At 37.9% G+C, this 22,761-nt stretch overlaps 2 protein-coding genes and 1 long non-coding RNA gene across 3 annotated transcripts; 1 reads left to right on the top strand and 2 right to left on the bottom strand.

Moving 5' to 3' along the window:
* Window positions 1-4,676: 4,676 nt before the first annotated feature.
* Window positions 4,677-10,313, bottom strand: LOC111464218 (putative leucine-rich repeat receptor-like protein kinase At2g19210; the record flags this gene model as incomplete). Its single annotated transcript, XM_023108313.1, has 14 exons — window positions 10,146-10,313; window positions 9,595-9,757; window positions 8,954-9,497; window positions 8,366-8,838; window positions 8,151-8,283; window positions 7,992-8,063; window positions 7,388-7,459; window positions 7,213-7,293; window positions 6,876-7,045; window positions 6,493-6,710; window positions 6,291-6,417; window positions 6,153-6,215; window positions 5,864-6,053; window positions 4,677-5,025 (listed from the first exon to the last, which is right to left on the bottom strand). Coding segments are annotated over exons 2-14 (2,592 nt in total), but the record flags the coding sequence as incomplete, so codon positions are not given.
* A 5,695-nt stretch (window positions 10,314-16,008) lies between these two features.
* LOC111464426 lies at window positions 16,009-21,650 on the bottom strand. Its single transcript, XR_002714034.1, has 3 exons — window positions 21,566-21,650; window positions 20,436-20,499; window positions 16,009-16,080 (listed from the first exon to the last, which is right to left on the bottom strand). It is a non-coding gene; the product is annotated as an uncharacterized LOC111464426 (long non-coding RNA).
* Window positions 16,139-22,170, top strand: LOC111464423 (putative leucine-rich repeat receptor-like protein kinase At2g19210). Its single transcript, XM_023108623.1, has 12 exons — window positions 16,139-16,272; window positions 16,351-16,891; window positions 17,941-18,422; window positions 18,501-18,633; window positions 18,730-18,801; window positions 19,556-19,627; window positions 19,706-19,786; window positions 19,879-20,281; window positions 20,364-20,490; window positions 20,588-20,650; window positions 21,245-21,404; window positions 21,509-22,170. The coding sequence occupies exons 1-12, from the start codon at window positions 16,197-16,199 to the stop codon at window positions 21,930-21,932; spliced, it is 2,634 nt and encodes an 877-aa protein (XP_022964391.1). The 5' UTR covers window positions 16,139-16,196; the 3' UTR covers window positions 21,933-22,170.
* The last annotated feature ends 591 nt before the right edge of the window (window positions 22,171-22,761 follow it).

The following is a 22,761-nucleotide window of genomic DNA, read 5'->3' as shown; positions in this document are numbered from 1 at the left end:
TTCCTCCTGCAATGAAAGGCTTAGCCCAGTACTTGATTTTGGCAGGTTGGCCACTCACCAACTCATACAAGACACATCACTTTCTTGGTGAAGTTTCCAGATAAATGAATCCTGCAATAGATTTATACTTTAGTTTGTGTCCACAAAATGTCTCTCTTAGTATATAGAGACATTTCAAAACAGGAAACAGAGAAACTGATCATTCTAACGTGAATACATATGTGGGTTGACGTATCCAAAAATGGCAGCAGGACATGTGGACAAATGAGTATCACTTTCATTTACAAATACCTTGGACAGTCCAAAATCGGATATTTCTGCTTGCCAATGTCGTATCGCTGAATCATAACTAGTGCCCTGGTTGGAATTCGATAAATGGTATTATCTAGATGTTGCAACTCCGATGCTGAAATGTAAGGGGTCACTAGTCATCGAGGACGATGAATAATTTGAACTGGGGGAGAATGTCACAACCAAGAGTAAGTTGTGACCTCACGGCGAGCTAGAGGCGCTCTGTCGGCCACGCGAGGGCCAATATAGAAGAACGTCATGATGCGACCGAGGAGGATGGTGCATCATCCAGCACACCATATAACGTGGGCATTGAAGAGGAAACGAGGCATAAGCATGATAGGGACAACAAGTAGGCATGAGTGTCAAAGATACGCTTGTTGAAGGGTCGAGTAGGCCCTTGGGCCTTAACCTCGAAAGTCAGGATTCGAAGGAAATTTGAGCATGTGGTTTGGGAGTCAAGTCCATCCATATGAAATATGAATGCTGACCAAGTTTGGTGTCAATCAGACATTGAACAGATGCTCCACAACACCATATGACCGTTTGCCAAAATGACGTCTACCCGAGGAGTATTCAAAATGCCTCAAAATGTACAATAGGGGGAAGCATGGTGTCAGCTCTCCACCACCCTTAGACCCTGTGACCTAAGTGAGCTACCTGGTGGCACAATGAGGGCGAACGTTTCGAGACGTGTGTCTCGGGCAACTTCCTTTGAAATGGGTCTTTCAAGGATAGTACCGGGTGGCACGGGTGTGCCGATATTACACCCTGACTTGAGTGTGGGAGGTTGGATCATGCACCCGCTATGACATAGCCTGGGCACGAGAGGGTCAATACCTTGATTGAACCTGGATGGATGGATGTTCGGGATGTCCCGAGATTACGAACGACACGTAGGCCCGTTCTCAATGGCATAACCGAGTGAACTGCGAGGGTCGACGACACCCCAACTTGGGATGACGTTAAGACATATGGGGCATGTTTATTGGAAACCAAGATGATGTTGGATGTGATGTTGCATTGAGAGACCTTGGCCTCGAGTAGAGGCAATGTCTGAGGCAAGTCGATTATGTCAGAATTTAGTGCAACTTATTTTAGTTTGAATTAGTTATGGAATATATGATATTCGTAATCTTGAAAAATATATTAGTTAGGAAATATATCTTAGATATTCGTAATCAGTTGAATTTGAATAGTAGTATATTTTATTTTATTATTAGTTAGTTTATATTTTCTTTGTAGATATTACTTATATCTTGTATCTTATTTAAAGATTGTGAATATCAATGAAGATTGCACCTTCGATCTCAATTCTATTTCATATTTATTCACACTTTTGAGTGGTAGATATTGCGTCAGATTATGTCACAGACGATTGAACATGTACGCGCATACAGCGTGTGTTGTTGAGAATTGTTGAGAGGGAGTCCCATTGGCTAATTTAGAGAATGATCATGAGTTTATAAGTAAGGAATACATCTCCATTGCTATGAGGCCTTTTGAGGGAGCCCATATCAAAGCCATGAGAGCTTATACTCAAAGTGGACAATATCATATAATTGTGGAAAAATTGTGGAAAGTCGTGATTACTAATATAAGTATCAGAGTTGATCGAACAAAGGGTGTACTTTGCACCCTTTCTTCGAGGACTCTAGATAAAAGAGTTGAGCTTCGATTAACGGCACCCAGAAGTGCCAGAAGAAGATGAACCAAGTTCTCAATAAAAGAAGAGACTAGGAGCTTGAAGCTTGCCCGCCTTTTCCAACGTAATCCTCGAGTAAAACACTAAACAAAGCAGGACATTGGTAGAGCAAAAATCATTGACTAATACAAGCCACTATACCACTGATCCCAATCATAGGGCTGTGTCAACCATGAGAAGACATTTTTGAAGAAGAATCTAAAGGTCCATGGATTCAAAGTCGAAAGTGACTTTTGATTGAGTATCCTAAAAGGTAAAGGTCCGAGTCAAACCCCAAGTTGCTAGATTCAAAGTCCAAAGTACTAACCACTACACCATAAAGAGCACACCTTTATCATTGAGTCCCTGTAAAAGGTGAAGGTCAGAGTAAAACCTGCTCTATCATTGAGTCCCTGTAAAAGGTGAAGGTCAGGGTAAAACCTGCTCTATCATTGAGTCCCTGTAAAAGGTGAAGGTTAGAGTAAAACCTGCTCTATCATTGAGTCCCTGTAAAAGGTGAAGGTCAGAGTAAAACCTGCTCTATCATTGAGTCCCTGTAAAAGGTGAAGGTCAGAGTAAAACCTAGATTTAAAGTGACTTTTGATTAAGTCTAATGATGAAGGTCCTACCGGGAGTTTGGATTCAAAGTCCAAAGTGCTAACCACTGCACCATATAACCAAACATTTAATATTAATCTTATTATGAAATCACCTTAAGGGCACACCTTTATCATTGAGTAACTCTAAAAGGTGAAGGTCAGAGTAAAACCTAAATTGAAAATGACTTTTGATTAAGTCTAAAAGGTGAAGGTCCTACCGAGAGTCGAACCCAAGTCGCTATACACCATAAAACCTTATAATGAAATCATCTTAAGGGCACACCTTTATCGTTGAGTAACTCCAAAAGGTGAAGGTTAGAGTAAAACCTAGATTTTAAAGTGACTTTTGATTGAGTAACCCTAAAAGGTGAAGGTCCTATTGGGAGTCAAACTCAGATCGCTAGATTCAAAGTATAGAGTACTGGTCATTATACCATAGAACCATATGTTTAACATCAATCTTATAATGAAATCACCTTAAAGGCACACCTTTATCATTGAGTAACTATGAAAGGTGAAGGTCGAACCAAGAGTTCAACCTCGGATCGACAACGTTTTTTATGTCTCCTTTGAGGCTTGCTACGAAAAAAATGATCTGCACAAACATGTGGATCAATGAGTATAACTTTCATTTGCAAATACTCTTGAAAGTCCCAAATTTGATACCTTGTCTTTGAGTTTTTCATAAATAAGATATATATGTTGGAAACGTCAATGATCCCACAATAATAGTCACTCTAAATTTCACAATTTTGAAAAGAAGAAAACTTAAACTCAAGAACGACCAAAGAAGAAGATTATCAATAATTCATATTATTGATGTTCCTAAACAAAAGCATTTTATGCATTTATGAATTCATATATATAGAAATTATAAGTTTATTAGAAGTGTATCATGAATCTAGCTTTAATTTCTAATCATATCAATTCAAACTTTAAGATAATAACAATTATATCCATTTAAGGTACCTTAAACTTACACAAAGTATATAAATTTACACCTTTTGTTAAAAGTTTGAAAAGAAAAAATATCTCTCCACACAAATCTATTGTTGGATTTACACTTAGTCTCACCAACTTCAATGCAAGGGGGAGATAGTTGGATTTATGTCCTAAAGTTTGTAATTAATTATTTAAGATGGTCACGATCTTGTGATGTAAGGCACCATCCACTGTGCGGGATTTATACCCAAATCTGTAATTAATTATTTAAGATGGTTGGATTTATGCCCAAAGTCTCGTAATTAATTATTTAGTTTGGATTTATGCCCTAAAGTCTCGTAATTAATTATTTAGTTTTTAATAATAATTTTTATGATTTTATTTGTAACTTAATTATTATCCATTTTATGAAAATTCAAAGTTATTGATGTAATCTAGAACATAGTTGACATACAAGAGAATCGTATTCGAGTAATAACCTAACGGGTCTATAGCATATGGATAAGGTTGGGCCTTATCCAACATGTAGTTAACATACCAGAGGATCGTATTCGAGTAATAACCTAAAGAGTCTATAGCATATGGTATCCTGGTAAGGCTATTGATTCGGCCTACTTTATAACCGTAAAAAATTATTGGATCTACAAACTTATAATTACTATCACTAAATTCCTAAACTTTCAAAATTTGTGCATGCATTTAAAACGAACGGTTAAATTAATTCGCTTTTTAAAGTTCAAGAGTTTAATGGATACAATTATAAGTTTGATGTGCATTAACGTTTTTTTAAACAAAATCTAGCCAATGGTATAAATTTATACACTCAAGATCTTATTTGATACAACCTCTAAAAGTTTATGGGTATAAATTAAAATTAGGCCTTATTTATATACACCTTGTGCTGCATTAACTGCAATTTGGAGTCTTTCCATCCAACTCGAGACTTTTGTGCTTGAATCTGTTTCAGAAAAGGGGAAAAGAGAATCGTATTATAGTCAACCAGCCATAAATATGCATACATTTTAGAGAAACCTGTCTTAAGACAATATCATAACTACCGGATTGATGGTTGCGTAGTTTTGTTCAAATCCTCATCAACAACAACCAAGAAAAGACATTAATCTCTAACTGCGACCAACAATTGAAACAGAGCACATTGAATTGTTAGGTGGAATTTGTGGAGTTCTGTCTTGAACAATCTCCAAGCACTCAATAAGTTGTAACACCACATTACTCATGTCAGGCCTTCCAGCTGAAGTTGGCAATGTGCACGATAGAGCAAGCTCCACAAATTTCTTTGCAGAACAACTTTCAATGGAGCCTTCTAACCTCGGATCGACAATGTTTTCGATGTTCCCTTCTGCAATCAGAGGCTTAACCCAATCAACTATGTGAGTGTTCACTTCAGAGCTCTTGATTATGGCAGGATGTCCAGTGATCAGCTCAAGCAATATAATTCCAAAGCTGTAAACATCACTTTTCTTGATGAAGTTTCTAGATAAATGAACCCTGCAACAGATTTTTGTGTTAGTTCTTTTGTTTATGTACACAAGATGCTTCTTTTGCTATATTACGAGAAATGGACACTTCAGACATTGAGTTCTGGTTAAATAGTAAGAAAAGTAGGCCAAATTATAAATTTAACAGCTGAACCCACCCTCAGCAGATATTGTCCTCTTTGGACTTTTCTTTTGAGCTTCCTCTCAAGGTTTTTAAAGTACGTCTGCTGAGGAGAGGTTTCCACACCCTAAAAAAGAATGCTTTGTCCCCTCCCCGACCAGTGTGGAAACTCCCAGTCCACCCCCTTTCAAGGCCTAACGTTCTCTCTGACGCTCGTTCCCTTCTCCAATGGACGTGGGACCCCCCAATCCATCCCCTTCGGCTAGCAGATGTTATCCCCTTCGGTGTCTGACTCTATTTGTAACAGCTCAAAGTCACCGCTAGCCGATGTTATCCTCTTTGGGCTTTTCCTTTCGAGCTTCCCATCAAGATTTTTAAAATGCGTCTGCTAGGGAGAGATTTTCACACCCTTCTAAAGATTGTTCGTTCTTCTCCCCAACCGATATGGGATCTCACATTTAAGTTCTTGACCTTTGAAATTTGTGTGTTTGAAAAAGTCTGATTGATTTAACAATAGGAAAAATACATTGTTATGTGTCTACAAGGGATTGAATCCGTTATTACAGAAAGAGGATAAAGTTTCATATTTCATTTTATTTTGACCAGCTAACACACTTTATTTTGCCATATTATGACGAATCAAATCCAAAAACTAGAAGCTTATCGATTTTTTTTAAAAGTAACTACATGAATATAAACACAAAGCAGATCAATCATTGTTACTTACGTAGGGTCGACGTAACCGAAGGTGCCAGCAGGACATGTGGAGAAATGAGTATCATTTTCATTTGCAAATACTCTGGACAGTCCAAAATCAGATATTTTAGCTTGCATTTTTTCATTCAATAGGATATTAGAAGACTTAATATCTCTGTGAATGATAGGCGGCACGCAACCATTGTGTAAATATTCTAATCCTGCAGTTTGTTTATTTGATGTCAGTTCTCACAATCCAAACAGGGAAGGCAAATAAGATCACGAAATAATAAGTTTTATTGTTTGTTATTTTTTTATACCTTGTGCTGCATCAACTGCAATTTGGAGTCTTTCCATCCAACTCAACACCTTTGCGCTTGAATCTGCATCAACAAAGAGAAAAAGTCATCTCAAAGAGTCTAGGATAATCTTTCTTTTAAGCCAAAATCATAATTTACCAGATAGGAGATTGCCTAAATTTCCGTTGCCCATGAATTCATAAATGAGTGCCTTATTCTCAGCTTCATCACAGTAACCAACAAGAGAAACCAGATTTCTATGATGAACAACTGTTAGTATTTGAGCCTGCATTTGCAAATATAGTTTATTCGGAAGTAATTAATTCAGTTCAAGTAAATTTGCACCCAAGAAAAACTAAACCTCGGCTCTGAATTCATTGTAGCCTTGCTGTGATATTGAAGACAGCAACTTGACAGCAACTTGGGTTTTATCACTAAGTACACCCAAGTATACTTTTCCAAATCCTCCTTCCCCAAGAGTTGTCTTAAAGTTATCTGTGATAACCAATATCTCAGAGTAATGAACTTGTTGGTTCTTCGACTTAAGTAACCTTTCTTGGATTGATCTTTTGAGATTCTCTGCAACGAGTAAAACAGAAACATTTTGGTTCATTCAACACTTTTGAAGTCATTAGTCATCTAGGAATTCTTTTCGATTTTCGCTATTCACATCAGTTTCATTGTCGTTACTATAAATATGCTGGAATTAGCAGTGTACAAAAACAGAAGACATGAGATATCTACCTCTTTGTTTTCTCCTTTTGTAGATTACTAGAGTAATTATAAGGATAGGTAGGAACACAGCTATTATGCTGGCGAGAATTACAGGAACCAAGTACTTGTTCCTCTTATTCTTCTTCTTCTTCTTGTTATCACATTTAAGTGATGTACAAAGATCTGGATTTTCACCCACACTTTTACAAGCAGAAGAAAATTTCAGGTTAAAGCAAATGAATTTTCATTTGACTTTTCAGTTAGTGTTCGTTATTCAATATGAAAACAATAGAATTAGTAGGCGGCTACATGGCAGTAAAGTAAATAGAGAAAATGAAATATAACTTAGAGTAAATAGTTAGCTTACCTTAATATAAGCAATCCAGCTTCAGCTCTTTGCAAGAGAACCTTGGGAATTAAGCCTGTGAACTTGTTTCTGGTTAAAGAACTGCGAACACACACAAAGTAAAAAGATAAACAAACTTCAATTTTCAACTAAAATTTAAAGTTCTGGGTGTCAAAATTACAAAAAAGAGACTTACAGGATTCTTAGATTAGGCAAATTTACTAAGAATTCCGGTATCTCTCCAGTCAACCCATTATTGGACAAATCCCTAATACAGAACAGGATATTGAGTAAGCATAAGTTAGGACACAAAACTGCAATATAAAGGGATAGAAAAGAAAATAGGAAAGGAAAATTACAATATTAAAACACATCAAGGGGCTTAATAACTCTCCAAAAAGTAGAGTTATTGTAGTTAATTTTGCACTAATACAAACCATTTTTTCATTAATTGCTCCATTTATTCTAATTAGTAAGCAAATGCGGTTCAACATGAAAAGAAAATCAATTTACATAAATCGAGCCTAATTGCACATTTAATTGAGTTATTTTGTAAAATTTCAGAACATTTATGCTAAACTATGATGTTGTAACAAATCTGGAAACAACCTTGCCAGCAAGGCTACTCCCATAAGAACCATTCTCCAAATTCTGCAAATTTCAGACCCGTCTAGCCGACTGTATTGACAACCACTTTTCTAACAAAATCCTTATCTAGTGACAATTGTGCCTCCTTAATATCCTACCTAGTAATATCAATAATATTTTCCTGTTAAAAAATATAATAGAGAAATACTTACAAAATTTGCAACATGGTTAGATTTGATATGTAAGAAGATATCTCACCTACCAGTCCACTTCCAGATAGGTCCCTGTTCAAAAAATTAACACTTCCTCGTGAATTCATAAGATTCATCCTTCATATAAATAAACAATTTCAACAGAAGACCTGCACTTACAAGGATATGATTCTTGGAGCAGTTTTGTTACTACAATTTAATCCACTCCAAGTGTATTCCATTGGCACACATGGATCGCCTTGCCAATCCTTCTTTATTCCATAATTTGACCTAATATTGGTAACTGCATCCACTAATTATCCAAAGTAGAAATCAAATTAGTATTCATTGACTTTCAATAAGTGAACTCACAAAGTGCGTCTAAAGAAAGATACCATCTCCTTGGTCTGTCTCTAACTCTGATATTTCTTTCATTCCATATAATTCAAAAGCATTGATGATAGGAGGAAGCGTTGAATTCTCAGTTGGAACGAAAGTAAGGAAATGACTACTTGCTGCCTTCAATGGCTTTGGAGACAAAAAGCTCATCGTGGACAAATATTCTGGAATTATAGCTCTAGAATATAAGTTTCCATTGTGCCAGATAGTAAACTCTCTGGTTTGATTGACTTGAGGAATCTCAAGTTCAGCAAAGTGCATAATCACAAAGTATTGAGATGAATCTATTGTATCCCACGAAATCTCCAAAGTCGTGCTTGCATCTTTTGAAGTGGAGGCAGTACTCATGACAATGGATGGAAGTTGGAAACCGTAGTCCTCACTATTGAGAGTAATATTGGTGCTTACTCGTGTCGAATCGTTAGAGTGATATGATAACCAAATGCGGTCATAAACATCCAAAGGGAATCTTCAGAAAGAGTAACCACAAAAACAAAATATTATGTTAGCATCTCTAACTTGTTAAAGTATCCCTCTTCTCATTAACAGTAATACATATATTTGCAAAACCAATGCTTAAATACCTGTAATATTGACCATCTGCTGAGCCGTAGTCCAATCGAGCAAAAAGTGATAAGGATGCCGTTGATGTATAATAAGTGATGTTGAACGAAGGTCTAAATTCCAATGTAGAAATAAATGGCACTCCATTTCCAGTATTGATCAGACAGATGTGAATTTCATTTGAGGAGGTTACATGTATAAGTTCTATGAAAACACCCATGTCATCTCCAGTTCCGTTGAATGTCTCCCATAAGCTATTCCCAATATAGAGATCAAACATCGGTGGCGAATCCAGACCATCATAATTGCCATACAAGAAACTTGCTCGAATCAAGTATTCGGTGGCCCTTTTAATGCTTATATTGTAACAGTTTCTGATTCCATCAGGGAAGCTTCTCAGCTTCCTCAATTGCATTTCATAGATATCTAAATCTACATAAGCTGAATCAACACTTCGACTAACCCCAGTGTTTATGAAGGATGCATCAGAAACATAGTTAATTTTGGTCGTCTTTTCGGTGTAACTTGTACCCTCTGGTAATCCACAGTCTAAACTAATGAAGCCTGAAAAACAAATAACAACAAAATTAAACTTCAAGTTTCTATATATGCTTGAAAGAAGTTGAATAGGTTAATCGCCAATGAAAAACAAATGTTTCACCTGACTGATCCTGAGCTCGAATAAGAAGTAGAAAAGCCAATGCCAAGCAACTGAGCAGGAAACCAAACAGGGAATGCCCTGATGTTCCCATTATCATCATCCTCTTCCTCCAGGGGCTATCATTGGCTGCATTGATTCACGAGAATTGAGAAAGCAGCCATATCTGCACCTTGAGGAAAATGCAGTAAGCCTGTGACAATTATAGAAAGTCGTCACAAGAGGAATTCCCTTCACAATATGGGAGATTGAAGAACATATTACGCATGCAAGTTGACTAAGTATAAACAATACAAATTTAAAATTCTTTGAATCAAAACATCGAAAGGAAACTATAGCGCTTTTGTTTATCAATGAGTTCGGGGCTGTTTGAAAAAACCATTAAAGTGATTGTCGTAACAATGTCAAAAGGCAATTTCCAAGTCGCAATCTCCTAATAATATATCGAACAAACGTAGAAATGACGATCAATCATATAGTATAATAGTTGCCAGATTGAATAATTAAAGAGGGGAAGTCCTCCACTTCTAGGGATTTCAAGGAAAAAGACAAACCCTATGCTGAATAATTTATGGCGAAATTTTTGGGACTGTGTCAGATGAATTCCAATTGAGGCTACTCGATTGCAGAAGAGCGCTACGCTATTGGCATCCATGTTCAATAAATCTTCATCTTCATCGGAGCTTGCCATGTTCGGACTTCCAAACTACTCTGGCCACATGGGGAAGCGGCCGACTTTTGAAATTAATTTGGTCAAACTAAGTCATTTCAAAGTTTCCTTTTTTTCTATTTTAGTTTAAATTTTTTAATATTTAATTTTATTTTCTATATTTTTAGTAAAGTTTTAAATCATAGCTTAGCTTCCATTATATTTGATAGTTAACTCATTTTAACTTATATATATAATGTGACACACTACTCGATAAAGAGATATATGAATGAACTGATTTAGAATAATTTTGAAAATAAAATGCTTGAAATACGTTTAAAAAAATATTGAAGTTACTACTTATACCAACAAAATGTACCTGCTTGAAATACGTTTAAAAAAATATTGAAATTACTACTTATACCAACAAAATGTACCTTCTTTTTCGATGACTCGTACTAAGACGCTAGATTGATTGAGTAATGAAGGTTCGAGAGTCAAACCCAATTCGCTAGATTCAAAATCCAAAGTGCTAAACCACTACATCATAGAACCAAACGTTTAATATCAATCTTAGATTCAAAGTCCAAAGTGCTAACCACTACACCATAGAACCAAACATTTGATATCAATTTTATAATGAAATCATCGTATGTGATTTCATATGCACACCCCTTTATCATGTTTAAACAATGTCACTCAATTCAAAGTGACTTTTGATTTAGTAAATCTAAAAGGTGAAGGTCGTACCCAAAGTTGAACCCAGGTCACTGAATTCAAAGTCCGAAATGCTACTACTATACCATAGAACCAAACATTTAATATCAATCTTATAATAATGAAATCATCATATGCATTCAAAGTTTGAGGGGCTTTTGATTGAGTAGTGAAGGTCCAGGAGTCGAGTGACTTTTAATTGAGCAACACCCTAAAAGGTCCAAGTGCTAACCACTACACAATAGAACCAAACGTTTAATATCAATCTTATAATGAAATCACCATATGCACACCTCTTTATCATTGAGTAAAACCATGTCACCGAGTAAAGCCATGAGAGCTTATACTTAAAGTAGACAATATCATACGGTTATAGAGGTATGTGATTCCTAACATGGTATTAGAGTCATGCCCTTAACTTAGTCGTGTCAATACAATCCTTAAATGTCGAACAAAGAAGTTGCTAACCTCAAAAGTGGACAATATCATATCATTGTGAAGGTTCGTGGTTCCTACTACATTATAGAACTAAATGCTTGATTATAATCTTAAAATGTAATCATATTAATGTTTTTTAAGTTAAAAAAAATATTATGAATTAAACACAACTCTAGAACTCGCCCTTATCATTGAGTTTGGTTGACCATAAAAAGTGAGAGTCGAAGCTTAGTTTGTCTCCCACAAAAGGTGTTATCACAAGTTTGAACCTAGGCCACCAATTGGTGAGAGCAATGTGATCGTGTCTCAAAGAAAGTCATTGAAGACGACGTCTAATTTAAGAGGGAGAGAATGTCAGAACCATACTAAAAAAAATGTAGGTTGTGATCACCATGTGCGGACACAATAGAAGATGAGATATGAGTGATTTCCGTCAAGCCATGTGAGAGCTGAGATAGACAAATGCCATGATGGATCGAGAAAGATGGGGCATCATCCAATACATGAAGAAGGATGTGCATTAAAGTCAAGCGTAGGGTTGAGTGAAGTTGAACCTAGGTCGAAGTCGAAAGTGCTCACTACAACACTATAAAACATGACGTTTTATAGCAACTTTATAATGAAATCATCTTAATGACTTTTTAACATTCAAAAACAAATTTATTGAAATTCAACCCAACCTTATCCACCTTTATCATCCAATGTGGTGCCAACCCTAAAAAATTAACGGTCCAATCCTAGTGTATGTCTCACATCAAAGACCCTAGTGAGTCAAATTTAAGTCCTAGACTCAAAGTACTTTATCATCGAGTAACTTTAAAAGGTAGAGGTCAATCGCTAGATTCAAAGTCTAGAGGTACTATAAGTGTCGCGGTTATGTTTATCCAAGGCCTGTTGCCTATGGCCGCATGGCAGATTTCCTGGTGTTACTTGTCCAAGACATGTTGTTCATGCTCGCATGCCCGTACCAAACAACTTTTACATGTTTTCATCCTAGATATGTGCCTTGGTCATTTCACGTTAGGTCAATACGGTGGTGTATGACCGTTCACTAAAACCATGTCTACATCCGCAAGGGCTAAAATGCCCCAAAATGTACTATTGGAGGATATGACTAGTTGTCACTTCTTCCTACCCTAAGTTTATTTAAGTCGTAGTATTTCTTAATTGCTTATAGTCATATAATGATGTTTTCTTCAACTCTTTCAAATGTATTTCCTTACGCACGTTTTCTAAACCTTTTCTCCCAACGTGACTCGAGGCCCAAACACACGCCGACGTTGTCTAGACGTCCAAATTTCTCACGGCTGAACTTGTTCACTTAGTTAGAACAAGTGTCGCACAATCGCTATCCAGCTATTGCAAGAGTACGATTGTGACAAGTGATATCAAAGCTAAGTCGACTCTTTGGAAACTATTACACAAACATGTCCGCTGCAAAACAACTGGACAAGTGTCAAGCTGATCAATTAGCTAAAATCGAAGAACAATTACTCTGCATGAATGAAGTTCCTGATGGAATGAGGCTTTTGGAATCTCGCATGAATGAGATTGCCGCAAAAGCCAACATGTTCAATGAGATGGCAGGTCGCCTTGAAGCAATGCTCGTCCATGAATTAATGAGATGGCTTCAGTTGTGGGGATTGCTCGACGGGCTCTATTGCCAGAATGGAGATGTGCACAGAGGGCTTAGACAATGCTCAACTGGCGATCGTCCAAATGGTCTCATATTTTTTTTATGACTTTAGATAAGCTCTTGGAGTGGTCAGGGCTAAAGTAGCGGATCTGAGCGCCAGATTAAACATCACCACAAGAGCGGTGGGGGACCAAACCCCAACTAGAGGTGTAGCACGGTTTAACAAGATAAAGGTCTTTGAGCCCAAACCCTTCTGTGGGGTTTGTGATGCCAAGGCTCCAGAGAGCTTTAGCTTCGACCTCAAACAATACTTTCGAGTCACAAATACTGTGGCAGAGGAAGCGAATGTCACGTTGGCAACAATGCATCTAGCCGACGATGCAAAGTTATGGTGGAGGTCCAAGTACATGGAAATTCAAGATGGTCGATGTACTCTGGACACATGGGATAGCTTGAAACAAGAGCTCCGCTCTCAATTCTTCCCAGGGAATGTCGAGATAATCGCCTGAAGGAAATTAAGAGAGTTGAGTCATATGGGCAGTATCCGAGATTCTGTTTGACAGTATTTGAGGCTTATGTTAGATATTTGTGATATGTCCGAGATAGGCAAGATCTTCAACTTTATCAAGGGGCTGAAGTCGTAGGTGAAAAACAAGCTCAACGAACAAAGAGATCAAACCCTTCTGACAGCCTATGCTATTGTCAAATGATTGTTTGATCTTGATAGCGATGAACCCCAAGAGATGGGGCAGAATAGAGTGTCAACAAGTGGTGAAAATGATAGTTACCGACCAAACTCCCCAAAGGTGGGGGAAGTGATAGATCCGAACACAGGGAGGAGGAATACAAATCCTTCCGATAGAGAGTTAGCACTCTATGGCAGAGACCTCATAGGGGCTGTTGGCTTTGACTGAGCAAATGTGAGGAAATTGTTAAGAAGGAAAAAGCAACCGGAAAATAAAAGAGAGACATTAGAACCCAATTTTGACACTACACTATAGAACCACACACATTTATCATTGGGGGCAATATACTAACAAATATACCTTAGAGGTCCTATTGGGAGTTAAACCCAAGTCACTTGATTCAAAGTCAAGAGTGCTAACCACTACACTGTAGAACTACAAATATTTATTATTGAGTAACTTTAAAAGGTGAAGGGTCCTATCAGGAGTTGAACTAAGTCCAAAGCACTAGTCCCCGAACTAAGTCCAAAGTGCTAATCACTAGGGGACTCGAACCACAATTATCATTGAGTAACTTTATAAACCCAAGTCATGCTTCCAACCACTACACAATAGAAGTCTTATTAGGAGTCCAACCCTGACTAACGACTACACCATATAGAACCACAAATATTTATCATTTAGTAACTCTAAAAGGTGAATGGTCCTATCGGGAGTTAATACTAAGTCCGAGGGACTCGAACCCATGTCACTCTATACAAAATCCAAAGTGTTAACCACTACACCATAGAACCACACACATTTGTCATTGAGTTACTCTAGAAAAGGTAAAGGTCCTACCAAGAATAAAATCCAAGTGCTAACCACTACACCATAGAACCACACACATTTTTCATTGAGTAACTCTGAAAGGTGAAGGTCCTACCGAGAGTGATTCAAAGTCCAGAGTGCTAACAACTATACCATAGAACCACACACCTTTATCATTGAGTAACTCTAAAAGGTGAAAGTCCTAGAGTCGAACCAAAGTCTAACTGGATTTAAAGTCTGGAGTACTAACCAAAAGGTGATAGTCCAACCGAATTTGAACCCAGGTCGCTGGATTCAAAGTCTATGTCCTAAGGCAATATTCACCCTTTCAATTTTTATTAGATTTATAAATTTGGGTTGATCAAATAAAAAACTAGATAAAAAATAATAATAATAATAATAAAATAAAAAGTTTATTTTAACATAATAATAAAAGAAAAAAATAACAAAATGAGATTATATCATCTCTAATTTTTTTAGAAAACTATTAAAAAAAATTGTATATTTAAGAAGATTCAAACCATTCAAAGTCTAAAGGTGAAAGTCCTTCTAAGAGTCAAACCCAAGTCGCTGGATTCAAAGTTGAACCATACACCTTTATCATTGGTGAAATGTGATACCAACGAAAATGGTGTTTTTTAACTTTTACATAAAATTTAAGGTCTTTTTGAAGTTTTTTAAAAAGGAATTAAAGAGTATTAATGAAACTTTTGAAAGTTTTTAAGTGTATTTTTTAAACAGGAAAATAATTAAGAAAAAAAGTTGTTATGATCTATGTCTCGAATTTGAAATTTGGATTTGACACCTGATGGCTCCAACATTCTCTTGTACCCCTAATGACATGATCATGCTATCTATGAGAATCTCAATAGTTCTATCATTCAAGGGTAAGGAGCAATTGTCTTCCATTCGAATTGTAGACTGCATCTCACCTGCATGGAGTCGAAATCGCTAATAATAATTGGTTAGCCCTTCGGTGGAGAATTCAAATTTTGTTAAGTATGAGTTCATCTACGTAATCGAAAACTATGAGATCCCACATTGGTTGGAGAGGGAACGAAGCCCTCCTTATAAGGGTGTAGAAACTCCCTAGTAGAGATGTTTTAAAATTTTGAGAAGTCTAGAAGAGAAAGTCTAAGGAGAACAATATTTACTAGCGGTGGGCTTGGTCTGTTACAAATGGCATCAAAGCCAAACACCGGGCAGTGTGCCAGTGAGGACGTTGGACCCCAAGGAGTGGATTCCGAGATCCCACATCCTTTGGAGAAGGGAATGAAGTACACCTTACAAGGGTGTGGAAGCCTCTTAAACACATTTTAAAACTTTCAAGGAAGCCTAGAAGAAAAAACCCAAAAAAGACAATATCCACTAGCGGTGGACCAAGACAAAACCGAACTTATAAACCAACACAGTTGACCTTTAAACATTTATTCTTATTCAATAGAAAACCAGGCCAAGTCCAAGTCAACTGACAAAACATAATGATGCAGATGTTTGGGTAGATATTCTCTGTCCACTGTTTAAATTCAAATGGATGGCCAAGTCCAAGTCAACTGCTAAAACATAAGCAAAACATTTAGATTTATTTGCAACAATATACCTTCAGTTTATGCTGACAACCAATCTAAGTTCATATCTGCACCAAATCTGAGAGAAATTCCAAAGGCAGATGATGAAAACAAGAACAACATGTTTACTGGCTTCTCTAGCTCTTGTACTAGCTGTTCAAGCTCAAGATCAATCAGGTAAATTCTGTTCTTCATATCACTACAAAATCTGTACAAACATTCTTTAAACTCTCTTTGGCTCATATAATCTCTCAGGTTTTATAAGCTTGGATTGTGGATTACCAGCAAACTCAAGATACAAAGAATCAAAGACAAACATAAACTACATGTCAGATGCAGCTTACATAAACAGTGGTGAAAGCCAGAGCATAAACTCAACGTTCAAAAGCTTATTTGATAGACAACTACAGTCCCTTAGAAGCTTTCCTCAAGGCATCAGGAACTGCTACAATATAAGCAATATTATGAGTGAAAGGAAATACTTGATTCGAGCAAGCTTCTTGTATGGAAATTATGATGGGTTGAGTAGCTTACCAATCTTTGAACTCTACTTTGGAGATAGCTTGTGGGTTAAAGTGGAGAATTTGTTTGAATATGTTGAGACCTACAAAGAAATTATACATATTCCATCAGCAAATAGAGTGCAAATCTGTTTGATTAATACAGGAAATGGAACACCTTTCATCTCTGCTTTGGAGTTTAGACCTTTACCTCATCAATCTTACCCAATTCAGTTTGGATCCTTCTTGAATTTTGTTCGATTGGATATGGGGTCAGCAACGAATGTATCGTACAGGTGAGTTCTTATTGATTCATCAAATTTGATAGGAATTACTTTGGATTCCACGTCGATTAAGAGAGGAATGAGTGCTAGCGAGGATACTGGGCTCTGAAAGGGGGCTCTGAAAGGGGTGGATTGTGAGATCCGATATTGATTGGAGAGATGAATGAGTGTCAACAAGGACGTTGGGCTCTGAAGGGGGGTGGATTGTGAGATCCCACATCGATTTGAGAGGGGAACGAAACATTCTTTATAAGAGTGTGGAAACCTCTCTCTAACAGAAGCATTTTAAAAACCTTGAGGGGAAGTCCGAAAAAGAAAGTCCAAATAGGATAATATCTAATAGTGGTGGGCTTTGGCAACTTCTCCCTAGCAGATGCGTTTTAAAAACCCTCCCCTCAAGGAAAAGCTTAAAGAAGACAATATCTACTAGCGATGGGCTTGGGCAACCTCTCTCTAACATGCGTTTTAAAAACTCTCCGAAAAGCTTAAAGAAGACAATATCTACTAGCGATGGGCTTGGGCAACCTCTCTCTAACATGCGTTTTAAAAACTCTCCCTTCAACAGAAATCTCAAAGAGGACAATATCTGCTAATGGTGGGCTTGGACGGTTACAAATGGTATTAGACTCAAGTTCCGAACGATGTGTCAGCGAAGAGGCTGAGTCTCGAAGGGGGTGGATTGTGAGATCCCACACCGGTTGGAGAGAGGAACGAAACATTCGTTATAAGGGTGTGGAAACCTCTCCCTAGCAGACGCATTTTAAAAACCTTGAGGAGAAGCCTGAAAGAGAAAGCTCAAAGAGGACAATATCTGAGAGGGGTGGGTTTGGGCTGTTATAAATGGTATCAGAATCAGGTTCCATGTGATGTGCTAGAGAGAAAGCTGAGCCTCGAAGGGAGGTGGATTGTGAGATCTCACATCTGTTGGGGAGGAAAACGAAACATTACTAATAAGTATATGGAAACCTCTCCCTAATAAACGCGTTTTATAAACTTTGAGAGGAAGCCCAAAAGTAAAAGCCCAAAGAAAACAACTTTTTGAGTCTGTGCCATCGTTTCAGGTACCCTTACGATGTTTTCGATCGAATTTGGAGTCCTTTCAATGGCCAGAACTTCAGACAATTAAATACCTCTCTTACTATAGATGCCAAGGACCACACCCTGCATCATCCAGCAGCCATTGTCATGGGAACTGCCATAACCCCAAAGAATGCAACTCAATCTATTGAACTTTGGTGGGAATCAGATGATGAAAATACTCAGTATTATATATATCTTCACTTTGCTGAGTTAGTAGAGCTTCAACCTAAACAATTCAGAGGCTTCAACATCAGTCATAATGGGGAATATTGGGGTGGACCTATTGTTCCTGATTACTTGTATACAAGCAGCATTTATAGCACTAAACCATTGGGATTCCCTCAAAAGCAACACAAATTTTCATTCTTTCGAACTGAGAATTCAACACTTCCTCCAATCATCAACGGATTAGAAGTTTATTACCAAATTCAAGTCTCGGAATTAGAATCAGATCAAGGAGATGGTACGTTGATTTAACTTTCTGGGGTACTGAAATTTGAACTTGTTTGATGATTTCATGAATGGGTTGTACTGAATATAGTGGATGCAATGAGGAAAATAAAGTCAATTTATGGAGTGATGAAAGATTGGGAAGGAGATCCATGTATCCCCAGAGCATATCCTTGGAGTGGTGTAGGTTGTACCAATGAGTCAATCCCAAGAATCACATCACTGTGAGTAGCACGCTTTGTTTAGAAAGTTACCTTATCGTTTAAGTTTGCTATCCAACAGAACATGTTGAGATGAAGGAACTGATATCAATCTTGCAGGAACTTGTCATCAAGTGGTTTGACAGGTGATATATCTCCTGATATCTCTGATCTAACAGCCTTAGAAACTCTGTAAGTATCTCTCGTTTAAATGATAACTAAACTGGTATCTTCCTTGTTTATGAGATCCTACGACGGTTGGGAGGAGAACGAAGCATTCTTTATAAGGGTGTGGAAACCTCTCCCTAGCAAATGCGTTTTAAAAACCTTCAGGGGAAGCCAAAAGAGAAAAATATATGCTAGCAGTGGGCTTCAGACATTACAAATGATATAAGAACCAGACACCAAGCGATGTAGCAATGAGGAGGCTGAGCCCCAAAGGGGGTGGACAGTCTTGTGACAGTGAGGACACTAGGGGGTGGATTGTGAGATCCCACATCAGTTGGAGAGGAGAACGAAGCATTTTTTATAAGGGTGTGGAAATCTCTCCCTAGCAGAGGCATTTTAAAATCCTTACGGGGAAGCCCAAAGAGAACAATATCTACTAGCAGTAGGCTTGGGATGTTACAAATAATATCAGAGCCAGACACCAAGCGATGTGGTAGCGAGGAGGCTGAGCTCCGAAGGGGGATAGACATGAGGCAGTGTAACAGCGAGGACGTTGAGCCCTAAAGGGGGGTGGATTGTGAGATCCCACATCGGTTGGGGAGGAGAACAAAGCATTCTTTATATAAGCATGAGGAGACCTATCCCTAGCAGACGCTTTTTAAAAACCTTAAAGGGGAAGATCGAGATGAAAAACTCAAAAAGGACAATATCTACTTGCAATAGGTTTCGGCCGTTACAATCTTAAAACCAATTACAACAAATTGAGTTTGAATCTCAGGGACTTGTCAAACAACAGCTTAACAGGAGAACTGCCAGATGCTCTATCAAAACTGTCAAACCTCAAAGTTCTGTAAGTTACTTCAGCTGAAAAAAAGTCAAAGAACCAAGCAGTTTGCCGGATGATTGAATTTCTTTTGTCTATTCCCAGAAACTTGGAGAACAACAATCTCTCATGTCCACTTCCACCTGAACTCATAAGAAGATTCAATGATAGCTTACTATCATTACGGTCTCTTTCTTGGAACATCATAACATATAAATAATTTTCAATTCAAAGCTGTAATTCTAACATGTCAGCTTATGAAAATCTAATGATGACAGCATGAAAGGTAATCCAAATCTAGAAGCAAATTCTTTAGTTCAATGCACTGGAAAGCAGGAAGAGGAGAAACATAAGGAGAAGAACAAGTTCATCATTCCATTAGTAGCATCGGTCGGAGGCGTGCTTGCCATTGCCACCATTGCAGGGGCTGTCTTTTGTATAGCTAGAACAAAAAGGAAAGAAGAAGATAAACAGGTCTTGGAGGTTGGTAGCAGTTCATTGGAAACTAGAAGGCAGCAGTTTACTTATTCTGAAGTTGTGAAAATGACCAACAATTTTGAGAAGATTCTTGGTAGAGGTAGCTTTGGAGCGGTTTACCATGGGTTGGTTGATGATATTCAAGTGGCTGTGAAGATGGTAGCTCCATCAGCAATACAAGGCAACGATCAATTTAAAGCAGAGGAGTGTATTATTTGGATATTCTCATAAAAAAGTTAGCTCACAGTTGTTTGTAAGACTAAAAAGATGCTACTTTTTCATGCAGGTTACCACACTTCTTAGTGTTCACCACAGGAACTTGACAAGCCTTGTAGGGTACTTGAACGAAGGAACTCACCTTGGCCTCGTTTATGAGTATATGGACAACGGAAGCTTAGCACAGCGCCTTTCTGGTAAGCTTCCTGCATTTAGCAAAGATTTGAAACAAGCATTTCAGTTAAAAAAAATGGAAGTTTGAGGTTTTCTACTTGCTTTTCATTGAATATGCAGAGATGGGTTCAGGAGTCATAAGTTGGGAAGATAGACTACGAATAGCTATGGATGCAGCTGAAGGTGTGATCAGTTTTCATTCAAACATCGTAACAGATCAAGCTCACCGCTAGCAGATATTGTCCGCTTTGGCTCGTTATGTATTGCTATAAGCCTCACGATTTTAAAACGCATCTGCTAGGAAGAAGTTTCCACACCTTTATAAGAAATGTTTTATTCCCTCCTCCAACCAATGTGGGATCTCACAATCCATTCTCCTTGGGAGCCTAGCGTCCTCGCTGGCACACCATTCAGTGTCTGGCTCTGATACCATTTGTAATACCTCAAGCTCACAGCTCATAGATATTGTCCGTTTGGCTCGTTACGTATAGTCGTAAGCCTCACGGTTTTTAGACATATTTTAAAAACCTTGAGGGGAAGCTCAGAAGGAAGAGCCTAAAGAGGACAATATTTGCTAGCGGTGGGCTTGGATTGTTACAAATGGTATCAGAGCTAGACACCGAGCATTACTTCCGTTGGGTCCTCAAGGGGGGTAGATTGTGAGATCCCACGTAAAAAAGACAATATCAGCTAGTGGTGAACTTGGGCTTGGATGGTTACACATGGTCTACTAACCATTTGTTTGTTTCTGTCATCTAAAAAATGAAAAACCGGCAGGGCTTGAGTATCTACACTATGGTTGTAAGCCTCCATTAGTCCATGGAAATATGAAACCAACAAACATCTTGTTAACCGAAAATTTTCGAGCTAAGCTTTCCGACTTCGGTATCTCTAAGAGCTACCCAACCGATGATAAGACCGGTTATCTCGACCCGGAGTAAGTCCTAACTTCAAACATTTCTCAATGGTGTCATTTATTTTTCTCTTAAAAGAAAAATCTATAGAGATAAATTTGAACAAACTTCATGAATTGACTCTCAGGTATAGAACATCAAACAGGCTAAGTCCAAAAAGTGATGTGTATAGCTTTGGCCTTACTTTGTTGGAGATGGTGAGCAGCAAACCAGTGATATCAAAATCTCAAGGCCAGGATTCAGTTCATATAGTTAAATGGGTTGGTTCCATGGCTGCACAAGGTGATATCATGAACATAGTAGATCCAAGATTAAAAGGAGAGTATAGTATAAACTCTGTCCGGAAAGCAGTGGAAGTAGCAATGGCTTGTGTGTCAGTGAATGCCGGGAGAAGGCCAACAATGAGTCAAGTGGTGAAAGAACTGAAAAGTTGCTTGGCTGCAGAAATGAGTCGAACACCGGATAGCCACCCTCCTTATTCAACTGAGTCCATTGAAATGACATCCATCTTTATGGTGTTGCCCCCTCGACCGGGTCCCGTGGCGAGGTGAATTTCGCTGGAACGTCGTCTTCCTCCTCCTCCTCCTCCTCCTCCCTGTTCCTTTGGTCTTGGATTTCCCCTTCCGGAATTTATCAAAGTTGTTGGATTTGATCATTAGGCTGTTGAAACCTGAAATGTATAAATTTTGCCTTCAACTTGAACAGTAACCACTCTTCTTTGGAGAATACATGTAAATAACTGTGTCCACTTTGGAGACTCTCTATAATAGCCCTCGAACACCCTCCCCTTAATCGAAGCTCGACTCCTTCTTAGAGTCCTTGAACAAATTACATTATTTGTTATTTTTTTCAGAGACTTGTCAAATAATAGCTTATCAGGGAAGGAACCTGTTTTGGGGGAAATCTGATAGAAACGCAGAAATATGATATTCTCCTGACCCAGAAGATGGTTGGTGGAGAGTCACGTTGGCTAATTTAGAGAATGTTCATTGTAGAAGCCCTTATAATATTGAAGGTCTGTAGTTCAATCCTACGTGGGGCAAAAACATTTTTCACAACTTCATTGGTACGAGGCCCTTATATTCAAAGTGGATATGATACCATTTTAGAAGCCCTTGTAGCTCAGTGGTAAAGCGTTAGTCTGAAGGGCCTTAGTGTTCAATCCTGATTAATTTTATAAAGTGGTTAATCGTATATTCCTTCGTTGGTATGAGACTTTTATATTCAAAATGGATAATATGATACCATTGTAGAAGCCCTTATAACTCAGTGGTAGAGCGTGAGTCTTGTAAACGGAAGGTCTGGCTACAAAACCTTACATTTGAAAAATTAAATTTGGCAGAGACTATGCATCCAGAAAGAATGACCTCCAAAATCTTC

The sequence above is a fragment of the Cucurbita moschata genome, unplaced genomic scaffold, assembly GCF_002738365.1.
Source record: "Cucurbita moschata cultivar Rifu unplaced genomic scaffold, Cmos_1.0 Cmo_Scf00030, whole genome shotgun sequence".
Lineage (NCBI taxonomy): Eukaryota > Viridiplantae > Streptophyta > Magnoliopsida > Cucurbitales > Cucurbitaceae > Cucurbita > Cucurbita moschata.
This window is presented reverse-complemented; position numbering and strand designations above follow the sequence as displayed.

Excerpts from the sequence above, each read along its gene's own strand:
- LOC111464423 (XM_023108623.1), top strand. The coding sequence starts at position 16,197 with ATGATGAAAACAAGAACAACATGTTTACTGGCTTCTCTAGCTCTTGTA. Across the intron at positions 18,802-19,555 it reads CTAACAGCCTTAGAAACTCT|GGACTTGTCAAACAACAGCT; the intron begins GTAAGTATCTCT and ends TTTGAATCTCAG. Across the intron at positions 20,651-21,244 it reads AGCTATGGATGCAGCTGAAG|GGCTTGAGTATCTACACTAT; the intron begins GTGTGATCAGTT and ends AAAAACCGGCAG.